This window comes from Mustela putorius, unplaced genomic scaffold, assembly GCF_011764305.1.
Source record: "Mustela putorius furo isolate JIRA1106 unplaced genomic scaffold, ASM1176430v1.1 tig00000281_pilon_pilon_pilon, whole genome shotgun sequence".
Taxonomy (NCBI): Eukaryota; Metazoa; Chordata; class Mammalia; order Carnivora; family Mustelidae; genus Mustela; species Mustela putorius.
In genome coordinates this window covers 17,799,483-17,814,514 of record NW_025421343.1, presented here as the reverse complement: position 1 = coordinate 17,814,514, position 15,032 = coordinate 17,799,483, and the positions used below count along the sequence as shown (strand labels likewise).

Below are 15,032 nucleotides of genomic sequence, written 5' to 3'. Positions count from 1 at the left end.
TTCTGCATCTTGAAGGAGTTTGTAGATGTCCTTAGGCCAGGTCTGACTTGGATGGGGCTGCCCAAGAGAGAGGAGGCTGTTGGGTCCTGGTGCCTTTAGAGTCCAGAAGCCCTGGACACCCACACAGCCCCACTTTTAGGGACTAGATCAGAACCTTTGGCCACAGAGCTTGAGGTCTTGTAATGATATTATGTGTAAGTTTCTCTTTAATCTTTACACAGGGTATCAGTGACTCTATAATGTTTCACCTGGGCCTGCCCAGTTGGACCTGGTTGGTGCACCTCCATGGTGGCCTGCGTGCTCAGTGATAAGACACCTGGGCCAGCCGTGGCACGGGGGTGGGCGCACAGCGTAGGCCAAAGAGGTGGACGTTCTAGTCCCATGCAAATGGGACACGAGCTGTGGGGTTGTTTTCATTACCTTGTCTGTCCATGGGAGGTGAGAAAAGCAGTGTCTGGCGGGTTATGTCCTTCCTCCCCTCCGCTTCTCCCAGGGTTACTTCACAGTTTAATGTTTAAAAGGATATTGGACATGGCCCTGTCTGTTCAAATGAGATGCAATCTGTTTGTTCTCTGTGCTTTTGGTAAAATAAATATAAGCTAATTTCATTGCAATATCACAGTTTTCTGCTTGTAAGCCTTATTTTGCATCTCTTAAAAAAAAATGAACCAATGTCAAAATGTGGTCACTAATAATTTAGGGACTCTAGCTTTCTAAGTAGACTGGGGATATTGGGGGAGACATAAGGACAGACACTAGGTGATAACCTGTTTTTTCTATAATGAAGGCAAATATATTCTCCAGATTTTATGAATTGCCCATTCAAAACACCAAATTCTGGATAGTGATGCAGTGACCCCCAAAGCGACAGATGCCTCTTGATATTGTTGGTTAAAAGTAATCCAGAGTCTACAGTGTCCATTCATTGGGGGTAGAAATCTGGGGAAGAAATGGGAGGCGGTAGTGGAAAGTCATGCATTCAAATCATCTGCTGTCTCACAGAGGGGAGTCACTTCTCAGTGAGCGGTGCACAGCCCCGCCTTGCTTTATAATGGTTGCTTGCATTTTAAATATTGAGTGTCTTTATTTGCTTAATACTATTACGGTACCTTTTCTAAAGTGTTGGTCTTTTACTGCCATGAGCCTTGCGAAGCCTGACAGGATATTTTCCCATTTTTTCAGTTAGAGCAATAGAGGAAGGTGTCGTGTAGTTGTCATGTGTTCAGTCCACTTAAGGGCAGTGGGGAAGCGTATGAAACGGAGCTGTGGAGTCTGAATCCTTGAAGGAGGAGGTGTGAGAGGCACAGGTGAGCGCAAAGTCCCAGTGCATGTTCCCCTTTTCTTATGTGACTCCGTGTACTTGCCCCCAAACAACCCCGCCAGGGCAGAGCGACCCGTGTCCCCCTCTGTCTGGTAAGTTTGACCGCTCCAAGTCTGATGTATTTTTGTAACTTTTTGTTTTGAAATAATTTCAGACTTCCCATCTAAAAGTCGCAAGAATGGTACAAAGAACCCTCTTCTATCTGCCGCCCGAGTTCCCCACCGTTCCCGTGTCGCCGCATCTGCTTTAATGTTCTCCCCCTTCTATACCTGTGCACGTGTTGTTTTCTGGACTCCGGGAATAAATGCTAGGTGTGATGTTCTTTCGCCCTCAAATCCATCAATGTGTGTTTCCTAAGAATAAGAGTATTCTCTTACATAACCACAGTGTAATTCTCAAAATCAGGAAATTAGCAGTGTGACAGTACTGTTATGTAATCTGTGGACCTCATCCAAACTTTACCAGTTGTGCCAAAAATGTCCTTTATAGTAACAACAAAAAAATAAAAAAGTTTTTTTTTCTGGCCCAGGATCCAGTTTAAAGTCATGCGTTAAATTTAGTTGTCTTATCCCTTTGATGCCATTGATTTGGAACTATTCCTCCGTCTCTGTGACCCTGAAGGGTCACAGGACAGGTATTTTATGGATACTCCCTGAATTTGATTTGATTTGTCTGTTGTCTCCTTGGGATAAGATTCGAGTTGTGTGCTTGGGCAGGAGTACGGCAGGGGCGACATCGTGTCCTCTCCCATCAGGTCCCCAACGGGGAGTCCGTTGGCCCTGTCACTGGTGATGCTGACTCTACTCAAAGCTGGCACCTTCCAGTCGAAAGCCAGCGTGTTTCTATTTGTAATGGGAGGGAGGTGTGTGTAGAGGATGAACGACTTCCTTTCCCCATTATATTTTTATCCCGTTCATTAGCCTGCATTCATGGGTCCCTGTTTAATTCAGTAGGTTCCTCTGCATTATTATCCTGGGTACTTAATTTGATCCTCAGATTGTCACAGATCTGGCCAGTGGTGGGCCTCTGGTGTGTTTTCACCTGTCAGTTCAGCATTAAAGGGCCTCAATTGTGCAGGCACATCTAGAACATGCTCCAGGACAAAATCTGAGCGCCCGTGGAGGTGGTGGAGCTTCCAGAAGGCATCTGTTGCTGAGTAGTCTACACCCACATGGTGCCGTGACTTTTCCAGCCCCACTCTGCACCCCACCCCTGTGTCCGGGCTCAAGGATTGCTGGGGAGAGTGGAAGTCGGAGGACTTGGAGGGAAGAAGATTTCTCAGAGAAGCTAGATCTTTGTTTTGAGCTTTATGAAGAGGGTGAGTGGCTCATATTCAGCTGAGTGGTGGGGCATGGAGTGCTGTGTGCTTACTGCCCATTCTAAGGGGATGGTCCTCTTGGATGGGATTCTTAGCCATGGGCCAAGGGTGCAGGCCCGTCTGTGGAGCATGTGCTGGGCCCTTCAGAACATTGGAACATGTGCTCTTGGGGTAATTAGACCCATCCTCTACTCCACGTCTGCCTCCCCCTCTTCCCCATTACCAAGGCTGCCATCGTTCACCTTTGGTGGCCTCCCCCAAGCCTTGTAGTCAGGATATCCAGCCTAGTTTGCTCTGTGCACAGGTAGACTTCTCTTGGTTGATAGTGACTTGGGGATGTCCTGGCCATGGCCTGCCTTGAGCAGCAGCACGTGAAACTACGTCAGACCCTCTAGATGGGCCAAGAAGTGAATGAAAACCCTTTCATTGTTTGATCCCAAGAAACAGTGTATCTTTTGTTTACACTGCTTGCTTCCTACTTCTTCTGTCCCAGTCATGTGCAGGCATGAGTAGACTGAACTGTAGGCCAACTGAAGTATAGCACCAAACCAGACAAAGTAGAGAGGGAAAGGGAGGTGGCTCACACACTGGTTTAGGTGGAAACAAAAGCTTAATGGAAGTGTCACCCATTTGCATTTTCATACATAATACATGAACTTGAACTCTTCCTCTGCTGTCCTTCCCAGGACATGAACTCCCTGTGCTGTCGGATTCCTGGTTTTATAAATGATACTGTTCTATAGGTAATGTACAACGGGGAGGATCTAATCGGTAGCTGTCTTGTTTGGGAATAGCATAACCTGAACATAAACTCAGAGATGTGTGTCCTCGGACAACATTCCTTTGAGTCCCTCAATAATTGAACATAGAAGCTTTGTAAATGAGCCACTTTCTGTTACTGTTTGAGCAAAGAATAGTGAAAAACCAGCATATGAATTAGTACATTGAAACTGGACGCATCTCATGAGATGGTGAGTCGCCCACAAGTTGATAAAATGACAGTTTTCATAGCAAAAACTGTTGTGAGCAGCTTAAGTGAATTAGTGCCCATCATTGATCTGACACAGTTTGAAGAATCGGTGAGTGTTTGCCTTCTAGCTGGAGGAGGGAGCTCAGGGTTTTGGCTTTAGGAGCCTTCCGATGCCCCCATTGCAGAGTCACTGGAGCCTGTGTGATCCAGGAGTCGTCCTTCTTATGGCTTCAGCCCTTCGTGTCTTTCCCTGAGACCTTCGGGACAGCACGTGGTTGCGCTCACTGATCCCAATGGCAGCTGTGGATGGCAGGTTTTCTGAACGAGGGCATTCCATGACTTGGGGATAAAGTGTGATCTTATAGGAAAGCAGGACTTGTGGACAGGTGTGAGAACTTTGGGGTGAGGCCTTGAATCTTACTCTATCCATTATATCCTCTAGGCACCCCATTTTCTCTCAGCCTCCTCAGGGATGTGGTGAAGGTCACAGGGACCCATTCAGGGATGGAGCTCGAAATTGCTATCATCGCTAGCCCGTCATGCTGAGGTTTCTCTGCGCTAGAACTGAAACATTTCTCAGCTGGTCTTCAGAGTTGAGACGGATGCTGCTGACTTGGTTCACTTGTTCAGTACCCTGCTTGTGTTGGGCCCTACCGATGCGTGCTGTGTCTGGGTATGCACAAACAGGAGACGGGGCTGGGGCGCTGGGGTGTGTTTCAATGGCTGGGTGGGCATCGCCCTGGGTGCGGCGGTGTCCATACACGCTGCCCGCGGCTGCCGCTCCATCCGCCTGTAGCAGGTGGGTACACCTGCACGCCTGCCTCGCGGTGGGTGGGGAGGACCCGGGCCATTCACACAGAACTGTTCAGAGGTGCAGGTGCCCGGAGGGGGACTTCAGAGAGGTCTGTCTGGGGTTTTTTAATCTCTGGAGGAGGAAATGAAGATGCACATGAGGCGAGGCTCGCAGTCTGCAGCCGCTCTCACCATCCTTCGCTAGCCTTCTCCCAGCTGATCCAGAGCAGAGCGCTTGGGGCTGTGGTCACAGAGCGTTACGTCTCAGCAGCTCTTCTCTGGGGCTGGGGCATTTCGGAGCCATGTATTCTTGCTCCAGGGCTCATGTTTTGTCTGACGGAGGCCCCCCCGCCCCACCGCACCCACGTATCTCTGGCTCCTCTGCAGTTGCTCCCCATGCAGTGCCACACATCCCGGGTGACAGTCCGAGGGCCACCGAGTCAGAGATCTGCCAGGAGAGGGGTGTGCGCCGTGCTGCCTGAAGAAAACCCTGGGAATGCAGGGCCTGACAGCAAGTCAGCAGGGGAAGCGCTTGGTCTGCAGAAAGCCTGAGCTATAATAGTTTCTTTGAAATGATACATCAGAAGCAAAGGAGAGGCAGATTCACACTGATGGGATTTTTCTGTGACTTCCCCTCCTGGGGAGGTCAGCGGCTGCTCCCGAGGTGGGAGAACTCCCTCCTGCTCAGCCTGTGGGAGCATCACGTCTGGGGGAGGGGCTCCTGGCACCCTTTCCACAGCTGTGTTGACATCAGAGTGAGTTAGGCACAAGCTATGCAAATCCCCCCGTTGCCGTGGTGATGAATAGAAAGTGAATCTGGGCAGCACTGCAGCAGCGGCCTGACACCTGAAAGCAGGAGGCTGTCAAACCTCCTCTAAAATCTGGGCCGAGGTGGAGAGACCCAAGATGCTCCCTGTGGTAGGCCCTTTTCCTCTCTGATCTCTGCCTCCGTCACTTGTCATGTAAAATACTGTTTAGGTTGTTTTAGGTTATAAATGCATAGAGGTGTTCTTCCATCAGGATCACTCCAGCTTGCTCTGCTCCCTCCACCCACCCACCCAGTCAGCTTGGATTGTGGCAACAACACCCATGCATGTCCTGGAAGATGCCACGACAGCCCCTAGGGGACCAGACACCACCCAGACACTCACATGACACATCCCCGCTTGTCGATCTGGGGCAGATGTTCCCTGTCAGTCTCAATTGAGAGAAAAGAATTCACAGTCCGGAATTCTGTCTCTTCTAACATGTTACCACTCAAAGATTACATCCTTCTAAATAGGAAGAAAAAAAAGTTACTAAGGACCTGTTAGGTATTCAGTGTTGAAATTCTGTAAGGGGTTTTTTGAGTGAGTTTAAAAACTGCTGTGTGTTTCAGAGTTCTGTAGGTATTCCTTGCTTTTTCACTTGTCTCTTAGAATTTGCTTTTGAGCTCTCTGGTATAATGGTGAAGATCAGGCCGTCTTTACCTTGTTACTTTGACTGCCAGGAAGCTCTTAGCCAAAGTCTGGCTCTTTGACAGTAGACCTCAGCCCTGGTTCCCAGGGTAAGTCTCTATTGATGTCATTTCTTATCTCTCTTAACATTCATGTTTTTTGCGCTGTGCCCATCTGTGATTTTTGTGCTTCAGCTTCCTTGAGTAATGCCAAATGTATATGTGTTGTCCTTTCTGAGTCCTTTGGCCCAGTGGGGATTGGACCAGCCTTTGGAGTGTGGATTAGTGAGCTCTTGTGCTGAAGTCTGAGTTGAGTTGACTTGATTTTGATTCTACAAGTTTAGTCTGTCCCCTCGTCTGTGAAATCTGAAAGAGAGTTATACTGGCCCACAGCTCGTTGTGAAGACTGAGAAGGTGTGTGGTATGTCCTTTTGTTGAGTGGAGGCAGTGAGTGACTCTTCTGGACCCTGGGCAAGGGCACCCCAAATCTGAAGGCCTGGTGTGTTTCGGGCGGCTTCTCAGAGCCTGGGCTCATCTCTGCCTGCGGAAGAGCAGAGCTGGCCCCAGAACTGTGCTCTCCGGTTGTGCGGTGCTTCTCCCAACCACCTTGGACTGCCTGGGCTCAGGGTCTCTTGTATCTGCATGCTTGCTTCCCTGGACTGGGCAGGAGGGGATGTTCTGCTCGGATTATTTTCGTATTATGATAGTAATTGAATTCTGATACTTGGTTGTTCCTCTCAAGTTGAAGGCGGTTCTCGTGCAGACGCCTCTGTGGAGGCTAGTGCTGTGTCCTGTGCCTGGCTGCTGCAGGCGGAGGTAGTCCTGTGTTTCAGGGCCGCGGTGGCTCAGAGGTCCCCAGCTTCTTGCAAGTCTGCCCGGACCCCACCCAGGGCGTTCCTTTGGCACAGCCTCACCCCCAGCTACCACCCAGGTTGAGCCCGTGTCCTCTGGTGAGGACATAAGGGAACTCTTTGGGGATTCCCTGCTGAATGCTCTCAACACTGTCTCCAGGGACACTTCTCAGATCTTCCAAGAAGCGCCTGAGTCTCCCGCAGGGAAGCATGTCCCAGCTCTGGGCCTTCCTGCCCTGGATATCCCAGGGCCCTGCTTGCCTCTCTGGCGGGCGCTGCTTTCTCTGCCATTTCATTTACCTTGTGTATTGCTATTGTCCTATTACCCCATTTATTTGTATGGCTGTTCCCCACCAGAGCGTAAGCTTCATAGAAAGAGATGCTGTCACACTTTTCTTGCATCTTGACTCCACCTCGGCACAAGCCTCCCATTTTCCTGGAATGCATATAGGTCTTCTTTACCTGCAAAGCGGGAACTTGAGTCCTGATTACAGGAGCAGGGCAGCAGCTGTGGCTTTCTTACAGGCTGCTGTCACTGTTGGTAACACCCACGGTGGCCCTTGGGCTGGGCATTGCTGTTTTGCACTTGTTGCTGATGACAAGAGGAGTTGCCCGCTGAGCCTAGTGGATGCAGGCTTTCCGAGGCAGGCCCCAGCACACTCCCTGCCCCATGCAAGCAGGCCTAGGGGCTGTAGCCCCTGACCCAGACAGGAGTATGGACTGTCAGAATTAGTTCCTGGAGAGAGATAAAAAAGCTGAATGTTGAAGGAGTCCTCTTCTGGACACATGGGATGGCCATAAAAGTCAGTTACCCCAAAGGATATAGTTCCTGATCTAAACGGTGGAGATAAAAGACCCAACAGAATGGGGCCCTACACTTCAAGCACTTGTGTTTTTCGTGTGTGTGTGTGTGTGTGTGCGCGCCCGTGTGTGTAAGTAGAAGAGATCACTATAATGCATAAATGGTTTGCACTTCGTAGCATATTTATTTTAAATAATCTCCTTTATCCAAATGCAGCCATTAACATATCTTTCTAAAGTACTTTTATGAATTAATGTAAAACAGCATTATACAACTCAGATCTAAGAAGTGTTATCTTAAAGAGGGAAGGAACCAGGAATGTTCACTAAGCATGAAAAGGTATATTCCTTTGCTAGGACTGCCATAACAGAGTACCACGGGGAGGGGTGTGTTGAACAACAGAACTGTTCGCTCACAGTCCTGGAGGCCAGAGGACTGAGATCTCGGGCTGGTTGTGCTGACAAGTGCTCGGAGCTGTTGGCTGGGGCCTGGCTGGTGTCCTCACCTGCCGGTGCCCATGTCTCCTGCCCCTCACTGGCATCATCACGCACCTACCGTGTGCTCCTGTGAATGAGCCGATGCGTGCGGCTGCAGGTGCTAGAGGGCAGCGAGTCTGCGAGAAGCAGGAGCTGCCTGTCCTCCAGCTGCTCCGGAGCAACAGGCCGTACACGCTGAGCTGTGCCAGCTTCAGCCGGCTATGCCAGCGGTCAAGGGTTTTCGGGACTGGTGTGGCCTTGGAATTCAGTCGTAATGGCTTCCTCCATTGAATGTTGTCCAAAAGCAGTTTCTTGCTGGCTTAAAAGCAAAAAGCATGTGCCATGTTGTCACGCGCACTGCCTGAGAGAGTAGGCGTCCTGCTGTCCTTCCTGAGTAGTTGTAGCATCTTCTTGCTCAGGGATTGGGTGTTCCTGTTGCCAGAATTTCCTGCATGGCCCCTGCCCCCTCCCCAGCTTCCTTTGAACATCCCCATGTCCTTTACACTTGACATGCAAGCAGAACTCTAAAGAACTTGGAAAAACTGGTCTTGTGATAAGACTCTTAAACGTCACGGCCACTGCCATCCACCCGATGTCCTCAAAGGGTAGGTGGGGGATATCTCCTCTCAGACGCGGCCAGTTCTGGAATATAAAATGAGCTGCGCGGAAGCAGTTGGGGTCTGTCCCCTTGCTGGAGTCACTTTGACCCCATTCTCTTGTCTTACCGAGGCTGGGAGTGACACCTGGCTGACACAAGATTTCCCACCTTGAAGAGATTGCTTAGCCCTGTGCACACTTTCTTCATTTTAGTAAGTCGTGGTTTTATTTTGAATAAGCCTCTTTCAACCTATTAATATTAGTCTCAACTAAAATTAACCTTCCCCTAAATTATTCTCACACAGAAAAACCAAAGTAATTTTGAAAGTTAAATCAAAACAAAGCAATCTTGTGTGTAAAACAGATAAAAATCACAGACTGTGGTTACGGAGCGCCTGTACAGGAATCGCTTACAGAAAGCTGATTTCCTCCAGTCTGGTTATGGAAGGAGAACGGGAAATGCCCGGGCCTTATCACAATCCCACCCTGTCAGACCCGTGCTCGAGAGCTCGTGTAAACAGTCACAGGCAGGGCCTCCGCTGGCAGCTGGTGTCTGCGGGCAGTGTTTGCGTGTGGCGGGGGGGGGGTGCTCATTACCAGCCCCACTCGTGGCCCCTGGGTTCACGGTGGTGTGTTGGAAACTTCACCGGCCCGAGGGAGAAGGGGGCTTGTGGAGAGCTAGCTGGTCTTCGGCATCGATGACTCACTGAGGAAGTGAGGGCTGCAGACCTGAATCGTGAAACGGGTTGTAGCTCCCGGCGTAGAGGCAGGTGCGCTCCTTTGCCGCCTTTGGCTGCTCTGAATGGCCCCCTCACACGCACTGGCAGGATGGATTAGAACTCAGAGATGGGCTCTGCGGCAGCCCCGAAGACCTCTGAGACCTTTCATCTGGCAATTTCCTTGCGAATGGTTTCTCCGCTTGTAGTAAACATGGTGGTCATTGGCAGAGACGCCTTTTTAAAAAATTTTAATTGTTCTTTGTTCCCCACATGGGGTGGGAGATGGGGGTTGACCCTGCCTGTGTGTGCATGTGACCGTGGATACTGCGCTGAGCCACCCATGTTTACATAGCAGAGCTGCCCACCCACCCATCAGCCAGAGGCCTTGTGACGCATCGGTGCACCACTTGATTTAGCTTCTTAGGACAAATTACCTCAAATCACTGGTTTCTCAAGTAAACTAGCACTACCAGAAATTCACCCTTGGGGAGTCAGCATATTTGAATGTTAATAACCTGGGTAGTGAGACAGTCACTTCGCACCTCTCCTCTGTCCCCTCCACCCTGACCTCTGCCCACAGGACGCCGACCCCCGTGGATCAGGGGATGGCTGTCCTCAGCACCTGCACACAGGTGGATGCAGATTGAGGCCATTCTGGCCAGAGATGACCTTGCCTATAGAAAGAATAGTAGGTGTGTTTTTACAGAAGCAAACTGATTGCCTTTGAGGTTGCAAGCACTCTTCGGGTTTCTGTGAAGCAGTCGGCATGCTGCTGCTCATACTGCTCCTTCCGTAGTAGGAGGTAGGAAGGACTCAGGCCTCGCAATCTCAGGGGAAGGACCGATGTTGGGAAGCTTCTGCGCTCGCAAAGGGGTACCCCTCCATAGCTGCGACTGTGGGACGGGTGGTTCCCTTATAGACAGGCCTCCCCCACCTGAAAATAACATGAGGGCTGAGAAACTAAGAAGCTTTCCTGTTGTTGTTTCAGGTCTTTTTGAATAATTACCCAGCAGCCGAAGCCCACCCCCAAATGATTATCTTACGACTGTTACGTTACATCATCCGCCTGGTGTGGAGATTACAGTGACGACGGGCTCCTCGCGGGGCCAGATGTGTGCAGACATTTCGCTGGTTCCGACCAACAAGCCCAGCACCGCGGCTAATGGGTGCCGTTGCTGTGCGGCTGGCGGTTCTTCCCCAGAGAGGTCATGCGGGGAGGCCAGCCGACGCGATCCGAGGACGCTGCGCTGCACGTGGACTCGACCTTTCTGTTCGCAGAATTTCTGATGGAAGTTTGTTGTGAATGTAAATGAGGGAGGATTCTTTTTAAAAAAAAAAAAATGTACAAATCATGATTCTTTGGAGCAGGATTTTATGCAAGAATGGTGTTTACACACGGTGTGGGTTTTTTTTTCCACCTTCTTTAATAAGAACAGGTTTTTCAAAAAGGAAATGGAAACTTTTTAACCAACTCGTGAATGATTTTTGTACTAAAATTTTAAGAACCTATTGCCTACTCTCAGAGGATTATGTAAACTCTGCAGTGGAAACTGAGCCAGCTAATTGATAAAGCTGCCTTAGTTTATTTTTAGAGATTACTGTACAGAATTTTTAAAGGGGAGAGGTATGAGATAGCCCCCTCCCTGCCCTGCCATTGGCTTTTCAACGTGCTTTTTTTTTTTTTTTATCATTAATACCAAATAAGTTCTTATGAAACAAAATCAATTTAAAGGGGCAGAGGGTCTGTTGTCCGCCTGTATTGCTATGCCACTCCCGTTTTGTAAATATTTACTTACCTCCTTAAATTCAGTTGCATCCCTGGCAAAATTTTAAAACTCTCTTCGTGTATTTTTCCTCGTCTCCTTTGGTGATGCTCCTCTGGTCTGTCTGGAGGCCGATGCATACAGGAGGTGCAGCATATTATCATCATGAAAGGGAACTGGGTCAGAGCATGAATAAGGATCTGCCTGTGACCTCCACAACCCCATTGGCTTGTCTGTCAGTAGATTATTCACTGGGACGTGCATAGTGTTGGTTTTCACTGGTTTTGATGGGCTCGTCATTTACAGGTGTTCTGAAGAAGGAATAGCAGTCCTAGCACAGACAGGTACCGTGGCCCTCCACACTGTGGGCTTCTCTGGTTGCAGACTCACCCGCGGTCACAGGTGCACCGTCAGCAGGGGCTGCAGGTGGTAAACGTGCCCGCTCGCTGATCTGGTGGGACTGTAGGTGTCAGAGCTCCAGCCCTCGTGGGAATTAGCGCAAGTCATGAGCGGGGCTTTAGGCGGCTGTTTCCTAGGCTTCCAGGCTTTTCATACAACTCCAGGTTCATCTGGCCTTTGATGCCTGACACTTGGTTCCCACCCCTCCAAATCCACTTAGGAATGAAGGCCTAATTCTGCCTTCAGCTGTACCGTATAAACACTGCATTGGAGCCCAAATCTGAAGTGGGCTCTCAGCCTCTGACAGATGTCCATCTGTCTTGTTCTGTTATTCTCGGGACAGTTGGGTGTTGTTGGACCACACCTGGTACACCCACCTCTCTTGGGCAAGCTCGCTCTTTCTCCACATCTGCCTGGGGTGGGGTGCAGCAACTGGAGGGTCCATGAGTTGGTGTGTCACTTCAAAGGCAGTTAAACAATTCGGGGAGACCCAAGAGAGATCAGGAAGCAGTGAAAGAGGAGAGGTAGAGATCATTTCGTGAACCCTAAAACTTCCAATTTGAAACCCCAGATCCTTAAATGGCTTTTTAAGAGAAAAACGTGATTTTTCAAACAAGTCAGCAGTGCCAACCATTCTTGTTTTGCTTTGGGCCCATAGAGGACCAGAGTTTTCACATAATTAAGTGGGGAAATCCGTTTCTATCTTGATAATTCCATATAAATATATATATATATACATATATATGTATGTATATATATATATCTGAAGCATATATGCATTTTCCATTAGGTAGAGATATTTGATTCCAAATATTCTTCCTTTTTTAGGATTTTCTTTTGCCCCCAAAGTCTTATTGGGGTCTTGAATATTTTTAAAGCTGTGTTGAGTGTCAACTTGTGTTCCTGACGTGTCTCAAACCCCTCAGTAGGGTCGTGAAGTCCACGCGGTTGTAAGACGGTGGTCAACCTGCTGGGCACACACACACCAAAGACATATTTGGTTCTGGGCACCTCCCCCAGCCCCATCTCCCCAGGATCTCCATACTCGGTGCCAGTCTCTCTGACTGGAGCACTTTACTCTGTTTCTTCAATACTGCAGCTCCCTGGGCACAGTGCTCGAGGGCTGCGTGCTGGCATACCTCTGGCTCAGTGGCCGCCTGGCCTCCAGGCTGGCCACAGAAGCAGCTTGTGAGGAAATCAGAGATTCTATGAATTTGTAGTATTAAGGAGCAGGAAGTTGCACCAGGACTGAAGAGAGATGACTGGATGTCTCTGTACTGTACGTACCTGTTTATCACCCCGCCTCCCTGCGGAAGAAGGTATGCCTACTATGGTAGACCTTTGACTTTATATTGTTTATTTCTTTTACTTTTTGTAGGAAAAAGAAAAAGACTAGATCCCTTTTTGGAAACTGAATGCGGGTTTTGTGCCTTGACCACCTCTTGTCCCATGAGGTTTGTAGAAAGTGTCCTGTGACTTATCACAGAAATGCAATAAACACATGCAAAAGAGTCCCACGACCAATTCTTCCTGTTACCTGTACTCCCGCCCCGAAGCGAGTTCACCAAGAGCTGCTTGTGGGGTTGCAGGAAAACCAGGCAGAACTTCCCTTTGATTAAGAAGAGTGTACCCCATAGAGAATAAATTTCTCCTGTCCCCCACTTCTTGATATTGTATATATTTTGACTATTTATTAGATTAGGAGGTCACATTTTACTTACCAACTGAGCCAAATGTCTGTGTGCAATTGTGTTCCCTTTCCCTCTTGTAAAATTTTGTACAGCATAAATGAGTAAAGATCACTGTTTTTACTAAACTTTTTCAGAATTGAGGATTGTACATATTGTAGATTCTTTTTCTGTGTAATGTGTCCTACTGTTTCATAATGCTGTAACTTGTAGAAATGTTGTATATTTATTTCCTGCTTATTTAATGTCTTACGTTCTGAAAAGTGTTGACCTCCCTGCTCCCCCCACCCCACCCCTTCCCCTGCTGTACCATTCATTGCTTTGGCTCTGAGGTGGTGACTGTTGAGCCCCACGCCCTTCCCCAGGCTGCCCTCCAGCTTTGGTTCCTGGTATTTCTGGTCACATGGGTTTAAATTCTTGGGGTCTGCTATCCTGATGATGAAGTCTGTGCTGAGCCATCAGTGAAAGACCATAGATACGGCTGGCTACAAAATTCTACAAAAAATAACCAGTGACTTTCTATTCCTTAAGAGCCAGCTTCTCGTGGATGCGTACTCTATTAAGGCCAGCCCATATCTTTTTTATTTTTATTTTATTTTAATGTATTATTGGCCGTTGGGACAGCCTTTTCCATTGAACAGGTATCCCTAACAATTCAGAGTTCAGAAAAATAAAAATGGGCCCCTTCTGGGGGTGCTGCCAGGAGTTGTGCAGGGCAAGAGAAAGGGACAGGTGAGCCAGAGTGCTCCTGCCTGGAGAGGGACATCAGGACCACCACCTCATGCCACTTACCCATTTTTGGCAACTGGTGAGTAGTTGAATTATCCCCTACCCGCTGTGTCCTGTGCGTTGAGGTGTGGGCTTAGTGGTCTTTAGGAGCTAATTGTACAGAACCGCCCCCCCACTGCCCCCAGCCCTAAGCCCTTTGGTCCCTGCTTTGATCAGCCTGCTTCAGGTTGTCTTCCTTCTGCTTCTCTGTTGGCTTCGAGAGAGGTTGGGGGTCCCACTCGACTGGATGTTAAGATGTGAAAGCTCACAGAAGCTTTAGAGAGACTTCCTGGTGGTCCCGTGTCAGTAGATGGTTCTAGCATCCCTGCTGATTTAGCCTGGTGCCTGTGTGCGTCCACTCCCCGCTCCCGTGGGTGCAGGGGTGGGTCCACACGTGATGCTAAACCAGCTGAGGGGACTCCTTCCAACGGCATTGTATTCACGAAGCACCCTTGAACTCCCAGCTAGGTAACTTGACTACTTTTACTTGGGAATCAGAATTAGAAGCTCTCTGAAGTTGTATGTCCAGGTTCTGTGACCACTAGTTACTGTATCAGAACTCATCAGGTACACATTCATTAATAGCACTGATCTGTCTGTATACGGACCCGTCACTAACCTGTTTCCTAGGACCCAGCGTATGTAGCATTTGTATTTGCGATTTCCCTGGCTTACTTGTGTTTTGCACTGATGAATTTTGACAGGGTAATTGCCACTTTACTTGTGCAATACTGCTGTAAATAACTGCAGATTTTTTTTTTAAGAAACTTAATCTTTTATGTTCTTAATGAAGTTTATACAAATAAAACTTTCAACTAGTTTTCGGTGAGCTGTTTGGTTTGTTTCCCAGAGCGCTGGAGAAACAGCTGCTTCTCTATGAATACACACACCCACACCTCTGCCCTTCATCGTCCCGGAAGGCATTACCTATGTGTAGATTTTAGGAGTTCTCGCTGGAAGACAGCACTGTGTAGCATGCTTAAAAGCAAACCACTCTTAAAAGTTTTGAAGTGGCTGGCAAGACCTGCACAGTTTTCTGCCCACGTAGTCAGATATGACTCAGTATCTGGTGCGGTGGGGGGGGGGTGGCGTTGCTGGAGGCAGCCCTGTATTGATTAGTGATTGGGGCAGTC

The 15,032-nt window shown here is 48.8% G+C and overlaps 1 protein-coding gene across 13 annotated transcripts in view; it reads left to right on the top strand.

The window, feature by feature from the left end:
- Nucleotides 1–14,719, top strand: part of BCL2L11 (BCL2 like 11) — a 46,698-nt gene extending 31,979 nt beyond the window's left edge. For 10 of the 13 annotated variants that reach the window (XM_013044978.2, XM_004770965.2, XM_013044982.2 and 7 more), the window contains one exon: nt 10,270–14,719. In XM_013044978.2, coding sequence (XP_012900432.1) covers nt 10,270–10,368 — 99 coding nt within the window. In that variant the 3' untranslated portion in view covers nt 10,369–14,719. Of the gene's footprint in view, nt 1–1,182; nt 1,308–1,475; nt 8,775–10,269 lie in introns of all 13 variants that reach the window. The other 3 variants (XR_006606471.1, XR_001176212.2, XR_001176213.2) reach the window with 2 other exon arrangements.
- The last annotated feature ends 313 nt before the right edge of the window (nt 14,720–15,032 follow it).